The 17617-nt window shown below is 33.8% G+C and overlaps 1 protein-coding gene across 3 annotated transcripts; it reads right to left on the bottom strand.

The window, feature by feature from the left end:
* Positions 1 to 553: 553 nt before the first annotated feature.
* LOC132067571 (uncharacterized) lies at positions 554 to 13675 on the bottom strand. 3 transcript variants are annotated; one of them, XM_059460841.1, is made up of 10 exons: positions 13520 to 13675; positions 13353 to 13423; positions 13212 to 13261; positions 12296 to 12369; positions 12143 to 12205; positions 11137 to 11224; positions 10309 to 10371; positions 10149 to 10228; positions 8940 to 9011; positions 554 to 919 (listed from the first exon to the last, which is right to left on the bottom strand). In XM_059460841.1, the coding sequence occupies exons 1-10, from the start codon at positions 13549 to 13551 to the stop codon at positions 838 to 840; spliced, it is 675 nt and encodes a 224-aa protein (XP_059316824.1). In that variant the 5' UTR covers positions 13552 to 13675; the 3' UTR covers positions 554 to 837. The 3 variants fall into 3 exon arrangements, with proteins under 3 accessions (XP_059316824.1, XP_059316825.1, XP_059316823.1); XM_059460842.1 differs by lacking the exons at positions 554 to 919; positions 8940 to 9011 and adding exons at positions 3522 to 3587; positions 4508 to 4543; XM_059460840.1 differs by lacking the exon at positions 554 to 919 and adding an exon at positions 8472 to 8839.
* Between the last annotated feature and the right edge of the window lie 3942 nt (positions 13676 to 17617).

The following is a 17617-nucleotide window of genomic DNA, read 5'->3' as shown; positions in this document are numbered from 1 at the left end:
TATTTAGAGAATGTGTTGTTTCATTTATCTAAATAAAGTAGCCAAAGTTCAAGAAACATCCTTGAATATCACAATGTTCTCCAGCATAACACAATCATAATAGCTCATGCCGTTAAAATCAGGCATGGCCATATTAAGAGGCATTAGTCGAGTGTCTCAATCAATGTGAGACAGCTTAACACACCTATACATGTACACCCAGAGCTTGATATCTAGAGCACATCAACATAACATCAGAATCCAATATTGGATAAACTAAGAATTTACATGGATAAAGTCTGATGCAATGACAGAAGTACAAAGAACACACATAGTGTATATATACATAAAAAGAAAGTTTTAGGTATCTACACAATATAATATTTGAATGAAGGATGTCAATGGACACTCCTTGCCTACTGAGAACAATGGACATTAGACAACTCCAATATGAAAATTCCCAAGGAACATTGATAAGCCGACGAGCTAATTCTCTATCACTCAACACAAGTAACAGTTTCAACCAAAAAGAAGGCACTAAAAGATCACAAAATAATGTTACAGAGGCATGAGGTACAACGAGAAATACTGAATTCATATCAACAAAAGAACTTATTAGAGTCGACCAAATGTGGCAAGAGAAATGCCAACCAGAACTCTACAAAGTCTTCATGATATAGAAACAGAAAATACTTGACCTATCACGAAGCAGCGCAAGAGTCGCCACCTCAACCTCCAAAGACGATACTTATTTACGAGAGTTTCAGTACCTACTGTCAAAGTGTACACACCACTGATTTGATACAAGGTTTTATGGATTTACTATACTAACAACGTGCCGTGAACAAAATGCTGTATTCACATGTCCATGCCATCGATTATCTCTCCGTCCTCGTCATAAGTTGAGTCGTCTAATAGATGTCCTTCACCAACCAAGTTACTGGAATCCGCGACTTTTGTAGGACAAAAAAAAAAAAGTTAAACCAAACTAATACAAAAAAAAAAATATAACATAAATAGGATTCACGCACTAATTTAGTGCGTGAAAGGACCAAACTGCAAAAATAACAGTTTGGCCTTTCACGCACAAAATTTGTGTGTGAATGAGGCCTACATATTCTGTCAGATTTGTCTCTTCTTTGCTCTCTTTCCTTGCACCATCTTCAACCATTCCCTTCATTTTCTTCTTATTATTAATTACTTTTTTTTTTTTTATGGTGAACAAATAAATGGGTTCTTTTTTTTTAAGTTGAGAATCAAAGAATATTGAGAACACATATAGATTTTTTGACGATTCACCTTTTATTCTTTTTAATTCTTCTTTTTGTTTTCCTGTTATTATCGCTAGGATCTTGGTCTATCTAATATTGTTTGATTTATCTTTCTCTCGTTTCTTGTGTATAGTTCATTTTGGGGTCCGAACCAAAATGACTTAATAAAAAATCAAGTGAACCAAAATATCCCAACAAAAAAAAAAAAGGTTACGGAGACGGAGCCGTTAATCCGCGAGCGCAAGATTTTACTACGCTAAAGAATTTTTTTTTTTTTTTGTATAGCCGCATTTTATCGCTATAGCTAGAATCGAAGAAAAAAAAATTGGTAAACTTTTTTTTTTTTTTTTTTTAAAAAACTTAGTGTTTTTTTCATACTTTGACCAACGATTAGTCGTGTGTCAAGACTCCGAAATGTTAATATTTTATATAGAACTCAATATTTTTTTGCATACAATAATGTAGGCCCAATACATCAAGGATACATAGACGTTCGGATAGTCATTTTAGGGGTTGAAAAGGTGCCGAAGTAAGTTTTGTTTGAAAAAACTTAGTGTTTTTCATACTTTGACCAACGATTAGTCGTGTGTCAAGACTCGAAATGTCAATATTTTATATAGAACACGATATTTTTTTTAACGTACAATAATGTAGGCCCAATACATCAAGAATACATAGACGTTCGGTTAGTCATTTTAGGGGTTGAAAAGGTGCCCAAGTAAGTTTTGTTTGAAAAAACTTAGTGTTTTTTCCATACTTTGACCAAGGGCAAAGTTATGACCATCTAAAGTTTGACCACTTTACAACTAGTTTTTCACCTTATATTTTTTAGAATTAGATTTATATTCAAAAGAAAGTTATGTCTTGATTAAAAAATAACACGCTTAAATCAAAGCCTTAAAAAATAAAACACTTAAACCTTAAACAAAACTTACTTCGGCACCTTTTCAACCCCTAAAATGACTATACGAACTTCTATGTATCCTTGATGTATTGGGCCTACATTATTGTACGAAAAAAAATATCAAGTTCTATATAAAATATTGACGTTTCGGAGTCTTGACACACGACTAATCGTTGGTCAAAGTATGAAAAAAACACTAAGTTTTTTCAAACAAAACTTACTTCGGCACCTTTTCAACCCCTAAAATGACCGTCCGAACGTCTATGTATCCTTGATGTATTGGGCCTACATTATTGTACGCAAAAAAAATATCGTGTTCTATATAAAATATTGACGTTTCGAGTCTTGATACACGACTAATCGTTGGTCAAAGTATGGAAAAAACACTAAGTTTTTTCAAACAAAACTTACTTTGGGCACCTTTTTAACCCCTAAAATGACTATCCGAACGTTATGTATCCTTGATGTATTGGGCCTACATTATTGTACGCAGAAAAAAATATCAGGTTCTATATAAAATATTAACGTTTCGAAGTCTTGACACACGACTAATCGTTGGTCAAAATATGAAAAAAACACTAAGTTTTTTTTAAAAAAAAAAATTTACCAAATTTTTTTCTTCAGTGCTAGCTATAGCACAGTAAAATACTGCGCTATGCAAAAAAAAAAAAAAACTTTAGCGTAGTAAAATACTGCGCTAAAGCAGTTAACGGCTCCGTCTCCGTAACTTTTTTTTTGTTGGGTATTTTAGTTCATTTGATTTTTTATTGAGTCATTTTGGTTCCGGACTCCAAAATGAACTATACACAGTGAAACAGAGAAAGATAAATCAAACAGTATTAGATAGACCAAGATCCTAGCAGAATAATAACAGAAAAATAAAAAGAAGAATTAAAAAAGAATAAAAGGTGCACCGTCAAAAAATCTCTATGTGTTCTCAATATTCTTTGATTCTCTACTTAAAAAAAAAGGACCCATTTATTTATTCACCATAAAAAATAAAAAAAAATAAAAAAAGAGGAGGAAAAGTAATTAATAAGAAGAAGAAAATGAAGGGAATGGTTGAAGATGGTGCAAGGAAAGAGAGCAAAAAAGAGACAAAGACCTGACAAAATATGTAGGCCTCATTCACGCACAAAATTTGTGCGTGAAAGGCCAAACTGTTAATTTTACAGTTTGGTCCTTTCACGCACTAAATTAGTGCGTGAATCCTATTTATGTTATATTTTTTTTTTTTTGTATTAGTTTTGTTCAACTTTTTTTTTTTGTCCTACAAAAGTCACGGATTCTAAGTTACTGCATAAAACAGCAGTTCATCAGGTTTCAGGCCTAAAGCAATTATGGCATTGAAAAGTAGAATATTAATTCCTGCAACCATAAAAGGGCAAAGTAATCAACTCACACAGCTGAAGCGGAAACTCACGACACGTTTTTGGGACGGCTCAATAAGATCGGGAGTCTAAAGTCAACTTTAACGGGAGGCCTTATTTTTTTCTGCTCAATTTTTTTAAAAGAAAAATTAACCTATAAATCTATTGTAGGTAAAAACTAGGCCTCATCCTCCCTTAGCTAGAGGTCTTGAATTCGAGCCTCAAAACAAAAAAATTCATGCTAGGGAGTGTTTTCCTCTTTAATTGGTCTTGCGTTTCTTGAAATCGAATTAGTCGAAAAATTCAATACAAGTATCGAACATCGGATGAAAAAAATGGGGCCCCCAAAACTTTAGGGCCTAAAGCCCTCGCTTAGAGACTTGGCCCTAGAGGCAGTTTCAGGATTTAAATTTTATGGGTTCAATCTTAAAGTTTTAGCATCGAACCCATTATATTTATAAAGTTAGAGGTTCATATCTACTATTTATTGTAATTTTAATAATTTTATTTAAACTCCGCATTGAAAGTTTACGGTTCAGTTGAACCCCAACCTTGCAGGCTAAATACGCCTTTGCTTGGCCCTCTGGCCGCAGGGGCGGACCCAACGTGTTGGGTGGGGGGACACCTGCCCCCCAACTTCAAAAAAAAACCGTATATATATAACACATATACACACACCTTGAAAAACTATGATATATTTTAAAAGGATCCCTCAAACATAATTGCAAAAGTAATTCAGTTGGTAAGAGTGCCCCTAAGTGCTCACTGGTCACCACCCGAGATCAAATCTTGGCTCCAACACAATCTTTTTTCGCCTATATACTTGAATTTTCACCACTGTTACGCTATTAGTGACCGATCTGACACGACATTATCCCTCAGTCGTCATTAAAAAATTTTGTTGCCGTATATATTAAGATGATGATACCCCCGCTATCTTAAAATTCTAAATTCGCTTCTGTCTGGCCGGCCCCGCACGTTTCAACCTTCTATTGTAGAAGAAAAGGTGGTAGGACCATCTGGAAAAGATGCAAAGACCTGTGTTAATGCACTACCACTGATAACAAAAAATTTGACCAGCAAACAGAATCTTATCACTCTTTAAATACCATCTAGAAGGTTAGATTAACCCACCAAGCTATTATATAAGGTAGCAGAACTCAAAGTGAGATTCATTTGCTTTTTTACAGAACTAAAAGTGAGATTCATTTGCTTTTTTATACTCCCTCCATTTCACAATAAGTGTCACTTTAACCAAAAACACGCATATTAAGAAATTAATAATGCAATGTGAAGTTTACTAAATTACCCCTATATAATAAAAATAAATTACTTTTTCCTCTTGATTAGAGCATGCACAAGTAGTAAACCTTTTGACATTGGAAATCCAACAATACAAGTTATTATGTGGCTCTTCCAATCATCATTTAAATGTTATACTTTAACTTGTCAGTTTTTGTCTAAGGGTAGAGTTGGAAAAACTAGTCATTATATGTGTCTTGATTTCCTACGATGACACTTATTATGGGACAAAACATTTTAACTAAGATGACAATTATTATGGGATTGAGTGAGTACTAAAATACTAGAAAGCCCTCCCTCTGTTCTCTATTCACGATAGATTCAAGTTCAAACTTGATAAAATGTACCCTTGAATTAGTTTGAAAGGGGATAATTGTTGTTCTTCCGTCTCTGGTGTTTAACAATAAATTACGTTTACTGATGCATAATGTCTTTTCGCGTGTTCTATGCTTTCATTCCTACAGGACCACACAATCCATGCTTAAGTCCAAACTTTGTTCTATTTATGTAAACATATTATCATTCAATTATTGATGCAATTCCGATGATGAGTGGGTTCCCTTTTATCCTTCTATTTTTTTTGCTTTCAGGATGTACGCTCTGTATATGGTATCGGTGCTCGAGCAGTCAAGACCTCCTAAAGATAGACCTGAAGTCATCCCCTTATATATCTATACGATCATCCTTTATGTGATTGTTGATTAGTTATTCTATGTAGTTTGTTATTCCTTTTGTTATGACAATTTTGATATCTAGCAACTCTTCGAAAATATTTGGCGAATAATTCCCCGAAGAAACTATGTTTCTAGAAGTTCTTTCAAAGACCCTTTTCACGTTGTAAATCTTATGTCGGGCCGTGCATTGCAGGGGCATGCCATGCTAGTGTTTCAATATTCCATCGCAATAATTTACCTAAATATGTTTAACAAACTCAGTTTGCATTAATTCTGAACTCTACGGCGCGAAATATATTTATACATCCTTGGACAATTAAACACAGTTTTTCTATATGTTAACATGCCAATGCATGTTTTTTTTTTTTTGTTTTTTTTCATCCTATCATGGTTATTCTTGTCTTTTCCAGTGGGGTTGGCCTGAGGAGGGATGGGATGGGGGAGTCGTACACACGGACACGCATTACCTAACGTCCATGCTCATGCAAATGCAAGATATTTCTTTTCCAATAACTAAGAAATTCTCGAAGGACAGTGATATACAGTTCGAAATTCACTGGATAATGACCCCGTTTTTATGCTCTTCTTTACTTAAATAATAGGCTTTGTTTGTGACAGAATTTGAATTCTTGAGTTGCGTCTAACCTACATCACGTACGTGTTTTTATAGTTATTCTTGTTTTGCTCAGTGGGGTTGTCCGGGGAGCGGTGAGGGATAATGGCGGAGCCAGAATTTCCGCCGAGGGGTTCAAAATATAAAAAGGTAAACATACGAAAAAGCCTAAAGGGGGTTCAACATCTACTATATGTACATAAAAAATAATTTTAACCTTGTAAAAACAGTATTTTTTTTCTACCGAAGGGGTTCGGATGAACACCCTCAGCTCTACGTGGCTCCACCACTGGTGAGGGATCAGGGGTGTATGTAGCATTAAAAGTGAGGGTTCAAATGAACCCCAAACTTTCTATGCGGAGCATAAATTTATGTGTAATTCTTTTTAAAATTGCAATAAATAGTAGATATAAACCCACAACTTTTAAAATACAATGGATTCAACTAAGAATCCTGAAAGGTTGAACCATAAATTTTGAATCTTGAATCCGCCTTCGTGAGGGGTAATACGCGTGCCTGAAAGGTTGCTCCTGCAAATGCGAAGTTATTGGTTTAGTACTTTAGTCAACCAATAGAAGAAGAAAACACTAATTCTAATAACACTTATTCCAACTTTTCCTGAGACATACTTTAATTAATTAAATTAAAATGTCACATGGCACATTTTCTTGCTTATTATGGCATCTCATGCAAATGCGAAGTAATTGGTTTAGTACTTAGTCAAACAATAGAAGAAGAAAACACTTATTCTAACTTTTCCTGAGACATACCTTTATTAATTAAATTAAAATGTCAGACGGCACATTTTCTTGCTTATTATGGCATCTTTCTTTCTCATTTACTAATTCATGGTGCCTCGTGGAACAATAGACAACATTATCTCTAATGAGATGACCCATAAGAACTTCAGTAATCACCAAAGAAGAATCAGGTAGAGTAGCATAATCCTTCTCTTTAATTTCTTTTCGACAGAACATTTTCTGCTATTGCTGAATAACCAAACGGCACTACTGCATTCCAAAGGGCTTAATTTGTCAAAAGGAAGTCCACCAATTACAAACTTATAAACTAATTAACGAATGAGAATGTGGTATACAAACATGGGCTTGCTTTTATAACACCAAAGAATCAGGTCGAGTAGCATAATCCTTCTCTTTAATACGCACGTGCCTGCATTATTTAACGTCCATGCTCATGCAGATGTGAACTTATTGGTTTAGTACTTTAGTCAAACAATAGATTAAGGAAACACTTTATTCTAACTTTTCCTGAGACATACTTTTATTAATTAAATTAAAATGTCACATGGCACATTTTCTTGCTTATTATGGCAATCTTTCTTTCTCATTTACTAACTCATGGTGCCTCGTGAAACAATAGATAAGATTATCTCTAATGAGATGACCCAAAAGAACTTCAATAATCACCGAAGAAGAATCAGGTTGAGTAGCATAATCCTTCTCTTTAATTTCTTTCTACAGAATATTTTCTTCTATTGCTGAATAACCAAACGGCATTCCTGCATTTCAAAGGGCTTATTTGTCAAAAGGAAGTCCACCAATTACAAACTTATAAACTAATTAACGAATGAGAATGTGGTACACAAACATGGGCTTGCTTCTATAACACCGTCCGTTACACATTTTGGAAAGAACGTCGTCAGTAAAATTATTTTTAGAGAATGTGTTGTTTTATTTTTATATAAATAAAGTAGCCAAAGTTCAAGAAACATCCTTGAATAGCACAAATGTACCCCAGCATAACACAACCATAGAAGCTAGCTCATACCTTTAAAATCATCCATGGTCATATTAAGAGGCTTTAGTCGAGTCTCTCAATGAATGTCAGACAGCTTAACACACGCACCCCCGCACCCCCCTATACATGTACACCCAAATCTAGAGCAAGTCAAGCCAGAGGGGGGGAAAAAGCAAGAAGCGGTTTTCGAATCCAATATTGGATTAACTAATTAAGAATTGACATGGATAACGTCTGATGATGCAATAACAGAAGTAGAATTTTCACATACCGAGTTAAAATATAAAGAAATAAACACACGAAAAAACAAAAGGATACAACATACTGCGTACATTCATAAAAGAAAGTTCTACGTATCTGCACGGTATAATTTTTCAATGAAGGACGTCAATTGACGCTCAACAAGGGTGAATCTGCTACTGCTAATACGATATTAAAACTCCTACGGAGAACAATGGACATTAGACGACTCCAAAAACTAAATTCCCCAAGAACATTGATAAGCCGATGAGCTCATTCTCTATCACTCAACACACTTGACAGTTTCAATGAAAAAGAAGGCCCCCAAAGACTACAAAAGAATGTCACAGAGGCATGGGGTAGAACAAGAAATACTGAATTCATATCAACAAAAGAACTTATTAGAGTAGACCAAATGTGGCAAGAGAAATGCCAACCATAACTCTACAAAATCTTCATGACATAGAAACAGAAAATATTTGACCTATCAAGAAGCAGCGCGAGAGTCGCTACCTCAACCTCCAAAGAAGATGCTTATTTACGATAGAGTTTCAGTACCTACTGTCAAATTGTACAAACCACTGATTTGATACAAGGTTTTAACGATTTACTATACTAACAACGTGTCATGAACAAAATGCTGTATTCACATGTCCATGCCATCGAATATCTCTCCGTCCTCATCATAACTTGAGTCGTCTAATAGATGTCCTTCACCAACCAAGTTACTGCATAAACAGCAGTTCATCAGCATTCAGGCCTAAAGGAATAATGGCATTGAAAAGTAGAATATTAATTCCTGCAACCATAAAAGGGTAAAGTAATCACCTCACACAGCTGAAGCGAAAACTCACGACACGTTTCAACCTTCTGTTGTAGAAGAAAAAGTGGTAGGACCATCTGGAATAGATGCAAAGACTTGTGTTACTGCACTGCCACAAATAACAAGAAATTTGACCAGCAAACAGAATCTCGTCACTCTTTTAATACCATCTAGAAGGTTACAGTATCCCACCAAGCTAATATATGAGGTAGTAGAACTCAAAGTGCCATCTGTCACAGGGCCGTCTCAACAACATTGGAGGCCTAAAGCCAAACTTCAGAGAGATGCCATATTCTTTTTCAAAGAAAATATCATCTATATATATATATATATATATATATTTAAAATATACTTTTCTAGCTTTTTTAGGTGCGAAATTCTCTTTTCAATTGATAATATAGATAATCCGTTCAATCCATGACATTGTTGATCTTAGATAAGATTTTATCAATTTTAATTTTTAAAAATTTCTTTCGACTGAGGCAACAATTATATATATAAAAAATACATCTTAAGGAAAAAATAGGGCCCCAAATAAGTGTTTGCTTTATTGGCCTTATAATTGAGCAACCCCAGCTACCTGACTTGTTTGGGCTGAAAATGACCATGCGCTAAAGCTTTAAAGCCAAACCTCAATAAAAGGCGATAAACTAATTTAATACGTGAAATTATATTACGTAAAATATATATATAATTGGACTAAGGACATACTTTCTGATCTATGGACCAGTCAAAGGGGACAAAGAAATAGTTGATATAGGTGAAATGAGATGAAATTGGAGAATGAAATCATGATAATCAAGAAATATGAAGTGAATATACGACAAAGAGGAAAATTCAGAATGAAATGTGGAGGTAAATGTACTAATTAATGAATTAAAAATTACTACTGCTATAATTTACTAACTCTGTCTGAATAACATCAACCAAATCCCAGTAAAAACATAAAATTTGAAACTTTCTACCGATAATATTTGTAAAAAGAATTATTAACAATATTCTGGGGCCCATTAAACTTAGGAGCCTCAAGCCAAGGCTTCAACTGCCTTACCAACCCGACCTTGGTTTTTGGCTACTTCGCAAAATGTAGTCAGAGAGGACCTCCATCAGATGGTTAAGATGAAAAGTTGAAGAATAGGAAGCTCGCACAGAAAGTCGACACGGTTTAAAAAGGGGTGAGTAACAAAAGGATATATTCATATAAAAAGTCTTACATGGCTCCTCTCTCAAGAAACGGATCTGCATCTGCCTCCGGATTGTACGTGTAGATTTCACATTCAGCAACTTTAACAACCTGCACTGCTAATAAGTTAAGCAACTTGACCAAGTTCGCTCTTTGTCCTCTCTTTAATTATGTTAATAAAAATACCTCACCTCGTCTAAAGCCTTGTACAAGGTTTCAAGCAGAGCACTGCCTTCATTTGTATCAAGCCATTCCTGCAACCCAAATCATAGGATACCTAAACAAAAGCTCGACGTTCTCCCTTTGATAACTTAGCTAAGCCTTGAAATAAATATGCTACAATGGACAACGCCATCTCCATTGCTACATATAATACACTCACTAACATTCCCAAGAAAACAAGGACAAGATGAAATAGTCTAATCATCTGATTGCTCCACATATGATATTATAGAACATTAGAAAAAAATAACAGTATCCAATAGCCTGATTGGTTAAGCTTCTCCAAGGCCTTTTTTTTTTTTTTTTTTTTTGTCAAAAAGTGCTTTTTCAAAGTGGAGATGTTTGGCCAAGCTCTTAGGAGAAGAAAAAGTGCTTTTGAGTAGAAGCAAAAGCTGTTTTTTAGAAGCTAAAAAAAGTAGCTTCTCCCCAAAAGTACTTTTTTAAAAAGCACTTTTTCGACTATTAATAATAAGCTTGGCCAAACACTAATTGCTCTTTTTTGAAAATAACTTGATTTTATAAGCTTGGCCAAACAGGCAAAAATTCTATTCAGAAAAATCCATCAATCTGATTTTGGTCTATTAAGGGCGTAAGTCCAAAACACAACCTTGGTTTGATTAGATGTCTCACCTTTGGTTGCATGCTATTTAATCAAAACAATGTAATCAAGTAAAACCAAAAGGAAGATAATTTCGATTGAAATGCCAACATGACAACCAGGGCAATTGCCAATATCTTCTCGACATATAATCTGTAACAAACTCAGCTGAGTAGCAGAAGAACAGAAATATAATAACCTTTGAAGCCTCAAACATGTAGATGTCAAATATCTGCTTAAAACTGTCCCAGCTCTCTTCAGTGAAAAACTGGTGAGCTTTCACTGCACTGGTAAACCAGAAAGTTGGCAAGTCATAGCAAAACAGGGATAAATTGGAAAATTATTTAATGTGTCTCACAGAACTGACACAAGTTGTGCGAGGCACCTTTCTGTCTCATAAAATGTGGACTTAAATTTCTGGACCCCAAAAGTGTAAGAACTGAGTCCCACTTGTTTGTGAGACAAAAAGGTGCCTCACACACCTAGTTATAGTTGTGTGAGACACGTAATAGAGTTTTTTGATAAATTGCATACACATGCATTGCCAGAATACAGACAAGACAACTGGAGTATCGTACTGGGAAATGGAGAGACTTGAACTCTCAGCTCCTTCAAGAGCAACAGTGATCTAAACTGTCTGTCAAACCATCTGACAACACTCCCAAAGCTGTAAGAGAGGATTATAAAGCGGGATGCCACGTCGCCAAAGAAGCTGACAGTGACATTACCCATAATCCACCCAGTCAGCTAACTACAAATAGGATTATTCTTCTTATTTCAAAATACAAATATAAGAAAGGAAAACTAGCACTTTTAGTCCCTCAAATATTGATAAGTTCTAATTTTGGTCCTTGCAATCATTAGTTAAGCACATTTAACCTTTAATTAATTGATATGTGCACTTTTAATCCCTCTGAAGGTGAAGTTTCACAGCTTTAATGAAATATTAAGTGCTAAACCATTCAATTATTGACGTATAATATTTGTACTTTAGATATGTAAGAGTTTTAAAGTTCAAAATAATAGTCTGAAAATCACATATTTTCTATATAAAAGGACCAAAAATACATATTTCAGTTAATTAGGGGTTAAATGCGCTTAGTCAATATTACAAGGACCAAAATCAAAATTCATCAGTAATCGAGGGTCTAAAAGTGCAATTATCTCTTAAAAAATATTATCTTCAGCATAAGTTAGAGAATTACCTGAAGTCATAATCTGGATACATGTGATAGAGAGTAAGGAGTAGATATATCAACGTTTTCCGGCTGGAATAAAAATTTAGAAAAAATTGCATTATGAACCGATTTACACTTGATACAGACTTAATACTCCAGCCATAGGTCTGGATTCACCACCTGGATCTACAGCTTAGATATTCAACAGGTGAGGAAGAATCGGTGTCCGATGATTTTCCAAGATAATCAAAAATCTGCAACCAAAATATACTTTAAGATCTCCCGGAAGAAGAAACTCGCTTAGCTGCTCGTACAGAGACAACAAGAAGAAATCGGACCAAAAACCTCCTTGGTACTGTCATAAACAACGGAAGTTATGAGAAACAAATGAAGCCTCAACAACATGAGGGAGGATGCCATATATAAAATATACGACAATGAGTGCAAAAAAGCTACTTCATGATTGAAAATAGTGAGATATAATTTCTGGATTCCTATTATTGTTTCTACATATTGGGAGGAAGGTGTAACTTTCTTTATCTTTCTGACTGAAAAACAAGATATAATAATGGAAACATCAAGATAAGAACAATATACTGCTTCATGTGTCAAAGCTCTTCCATTTTATAACGTCTAAGGTCCAAATAAGCAGGACAGAATAGTAGATATCAGAATAAGAAGCATTCATTAGTCATTACACCAAAAAGCACTATGGGATTTCTTCCACCAACAACGCTTGTGAGAGGTAGCACGTACCCCATGGAGAAGTCAAGGACCATGCAAGTTGGTCTGGACCCCGCCATTTAAAGAAAAAGCAATTATAATCAAAATCATGCAAGTGACAAATCCGGACCTACCCCCACCCCGTGTTCTATAGGCGCTTGGTAATTAAAGAGGTCTTTTATTTTTCATAAACTTATAATGATGTTAATACAAATTTATAATTTTCTTTCACCAACCAACCGTTCATGCCAAAAAAAGTCCTCTAATATGGTGTTGAAAAATTGTACGCATATGAAGTGTTGATGATTGCCCTACCTAACCTCGGTTTAAAGTAAAAGACCAAGTGATAGATCAGATATTCATCAAGAGTTACCTCGTTCTCCAAACTAAGCGAAAGTTTCTTATCAGTTCCAGTATGTTTACCTAAAAAAATATAAGAAAAAATATACTTTACATCATGAGATTGTCCAGATGCAAGGACATTGTCTGTTTGGAAATCATTAAAACCACTTACAAGAGTACGCTTCGAGACATCCTTTAATGGTTCGCTCTCCAAGATTCACATGACTCAGAAAATCATTTATCCTGTACATGTAAACAAAATAATTCACTGAAGTCAAACAACTAAAAAACTTCAGTACTTATTTGAAGTTCATTAATCGTCAAACGGTCAAAGCTTACCGATCAAGAGGCGTATATTCCAGGTACTTCATGATTGATAATACTGAAGAAAGTTAAGCCTCAATGATGATCTTAGAGGTCCTACCAGAAAAACAAAACTTCAAGATCATAGATTACCATGCACCCAACAAGCCCAAATAAGAAGTTAAGAACACATCAAGACTCCAACAAGAAATATAATTTACCCAGAGGCGGATCCAGAATTTAAATTTTATGGGTTCAATCTTAAGATTTTTAGCATTGAACCCATTATATTTTTAAAGTTAGGGGTTCATATCTACTATTTATTCTAATTTTAATAATTTTTTACACATAAATTTAGACTCCGCATCGAAAGTTTGGGGTTCAGTTGAACCCCAACCTTGTAGGCTAGATACGCCTCTGAATTTACCCCCTTTCATAATGTAAGTAAGTTTTTTCCCGAGTTAAACGTAACAAATGGAACATTGTACCACATTCATTACAAATTAATATAGTCTTTATCAATCGACATGATTCTCCCGATTCATAAATTGAGGACCATAGTATCCTAGTACCATATTCAAGCATAAGAAAGCATGGTGCTTCAACCAAACTCACCAAACTTTACCAGATAAATTACTGGAAACCATCTTTATACATGACTAAGAGCTCTAGATTTGATTATTTCACCTATATTATCAGATCGATGTTTTAATTAAAATTCGTTTCTAACAGAACCAATTTTTGGTTAGTGCATAAATAATCACTTAACAGATTCCTGACTATGGTTATAATTAAAATGTACTCCCTTCATTTCAATTTGTTTGTCTTACTTTCCTTTTTAGTTCGTCTGCATGTTTAATACCACAAGATTAAAGGGCATTTTGGTACATTCTACATATCTTTAATTTAAGACCACAAGATTCTAAACTCTGTGCCAAATCAAAACCAGACAAACAAATTGAAACGGGAGGAGTAACATTTTACTAAGCAATCTAAAAGTCATTGATCAGGATCCAAACCAAATAACCCCTAGTAATTATACCTCTAAAAACACAATAAATTCCTCAAATCTTCTTAATTGTCTAACCAACAATTATTACACTAATTACATATCAATTTGGCCTATGGACCAATATGCAAGCATGATAATACTATATGTTATCCTATATTTCCATGAATCTAAGAACTTTTGCTTTCATTAAATTCACTCACTTTAATAGTTTCAGTAACATATATTCTACTATTTAACACACAACATCAAAAATGTTCATGAAAACTCCAAGATTTTCTATAATATAAAACACAAATAAATGAAAAAACATGCAAAGAATTAAAACCCCACAATAAAAAAACCACAGATCCAAAAAGAAATCATACCCTTTTCCACAACTGAGAAAAATTTTGTAAAATTTTCTTCTTTTTTTCTGGATTTTATATTAGTAGGGAAAAAGGATATGACAAACCCTTTATTCGAATATTCGTAAAAAATGGTGCAAATTTTAAAATTTGAGAGATTTGTTTTGAATTTGGGGGAAATCTTTTGTTGGAAAATGAAGAGATTGAGTTGATGGTTGGTATGAAGCCAAATATGTAGGGGTGTTGTCTTAAGCTGGTTGGTCAATGGTAGATGATTAGTCTTTTTTGTTAGGGCTGGTATTTCAATCCTGTGGATCTGTGTAAAGGTTAATCCTTATCCATTAGATTCAAATTAGATATATGCCTTTAAATATTAGATGAAAAAAATATTGCTTTACTACGTATTAGGAAAGTTATAAACTCGCCTTTATTTTTTTAAGAATGCCGTAGAGATTTTTTTTTAAAATAATATTCCCTCTCCCACAGTTCTATTTTATGTGGTATACTTTTTTTTTAGTTTATTGCAAGAAGATTTAAAAATAATTTAATTTTAAAATTCACTTTTTTCCATTAATAAAATTATTTACAGTCACACATATATTTAAAACCTTTTTTTTTAATCACAAATCCCAAAAAAATTTGTTTCTTTTTTAATTCAAGTGTCAAGTCAAATGATGCCGCATAAATTAAGATAAAGAGAGTAGTGATTGGATCAATATGTGAACAACTCAATTATTCTACCGTATATATTTGTTATTTTTCACCGAAGGAAGAAATTAACTAATGTTTTTAATGATTCCGCTAGCTGAATTACAGAATTAATGTCAAAATGTGTGTCCGTTTTGTTACGGAGAAGGCAAGATTTAATATAATTCCCTTTATTCGATTTAAATAACATAGATGGATTCATTAACCTTCATTATTTCTCACAATCTTATTGATCATTCTTTAACTTTCTTTAATTGAAGTTGCATCCTTTATGGAGTATCATTTTGAAATATTTAGATTTTAATAAAATTATAGGACTTCAATATTTTGTCAATGTGATATTTATAATATTTACACATCCTTAACTAGTTCATACTATAACAATTTGACACATAATGATAGGAAAACATCAATATAACAGCTGGACATATTCATATATTAGCGAAATACTTGGTGCGGATATATTTTTACTTTGCGACACGAGCAACCCAATAGAAGAGAATGAAAGTTGAGATGGGCCAAAAGTTCAATAGTCTGTATTGGAATGGGCCTGTATAGTTCCATCTAAAATGTCTTTCTGTGTGTGCATACGTTGAGGCAGGTTGCATAATTTCAAACTTTTACTTATAAGCATAAGTTCAAAATATCTCAAGACAGTAAACCTTGTTCAATTGACCAAAAGTTGTGACTTATAGGTAAAAGCTAGAACTTATGCCTGATGAGCAACAGAAGTTCTTCCGGTAATTTTTTCAAATTAAGATCACTTTTTTAAGATTTTGTTGAGTGGAGTCAAAAATAAAGACCGGACACTTTTGACAATAGCATGCGTCATTTCCTGGTGGCAGGCTTTAGAGATGGGTAAGTTGGAATTTTCTAACGGGTTTTGGGGAAGAAAAGAAGTTTTTACATGGATTGCCCTTCAAACGCATTGGTCTTTAACTTTGCCCCTCATATCCGTGGTCTTTAATTTTTGTCCTGCTCCTTATTTAATGAAAATATCTAGACATGTTTCGCTCAACATAGGTTCTGTAATATTTTTATCTTTGGAAACTGAACCTTTGCCTCGTTCGGCACAAGATATGTAGGAATTAAGTTATGCGACATAAGTTGTGTAATATTTTTCATATTATATTGAGTGCTGAAAGTTTTGTTTTTTCCGGCATAACTTGTACGGACGTTATGATACATATGCCGAAGCCAAACTTAAACTATGCCGAGCGAAATCTAAACTTATGTCATTTTTTAGATTGTGTTGCATGTTGAAAGTTTTGTCTTATCCGACATAACTTAGAGGATGTTATGATACATATGCCGAAGCTAAATGTAAACTATGCCGAGCGATTTCTAAGTTATACCGCGTCAAAAGTGCTGAAGAGCAAAAATTAAAAATCACAAATTTAAGGGACAAAAATTGAAGACCACCCCGAAATAGGGCATTTGTGTGAATGATCCGAAGGAAAAGGATGGCTTAGTTATTGGTCGTTGTTGTCTATGTGGGATGAAATATGAATAGTTGAATGCATATATTAGCAATAAATAGATCGAACTATTTAAAAGCAAAAATGACATTTTAGAATAATTAATCCACATATAACAATCTATATCGTCATTAGTAATCACTATGAGAATTTTTTCATTATTAATCGGTATAAACAATTCATGTACTATAATTATCGTATAACTAACATATGAAATGGACAACCTGGAATATAAGTTTTTGAAATATCAACAATTAAAAACTCAATTCACACCAAGTTTTTTGATTGAATTTTTCGTGTTGTATCCTTAACGCCATTTTGAAACGTTTAGATGCTTATAAAATCACAAGATTATGTGATAATTATAATATTTATATATACATCATTAACTAGTTCGAATTATAATCATTTTACACACAGTAGTACGGAAAACATCAAATATAAAAGCTGGACACACTCATATATTTATCACTTAATATTGATGGAAAATTCGATACAAATAAGTTTTTACCTTGCAACACGGACAACGTAATAGACGAGAATGAAGGTTGAAATGGGCCAAAAGTTCAAGAGTGTGTATCGGAATGGGCTT

Source organism: Lycium ferocissimum, chromosome 8, assembly GCF_029784015.1.
Source record: "Lycium ferocissimum isolate CSIRO_LF1 chromosome 8, AGI_CSIRO_Lferr_CH_V1, whole genome shotgun sequence".
Lineage (NCBI taxonomy): Eukaryota > Viridiplantae > Streptophyta > Magnoliopsida > Solanales > Solanaceae > Lycium > Lycium ferocissimum.
The sequence above is the reverse complement of the archived record's forward strand: the minus strand, read 5'-3'. Positions and strand labels throughout refer to the sequence as shown.

What these genes read in the sequence shown, in the direction of transcription:
- LOC132067571 (XM_059460841.1), bottom strand. Translation starts at nt 13,551, where the DNA reads ATGAAGTACCTGGAATATACGCCTCTTGATCG. An exon ending in ATGTCTCGAAGCGTACTCTT is followed by an intron (nt 13,262 to 13,352) that starts GTAAGTGGTTTT and finishes ATATTTTTTTAG; the next exon opens with GTAAACATACTGGAACTGAT. An exon ending in TATCCAGATTATGACTTCAG is followed by an intron (nt 11,225 to 12,142) that starts GTAATTCTCTAA and finishes CTGGTTTACCAG; the next exon opens with TGCAGTGAAAGCTCACCAGT.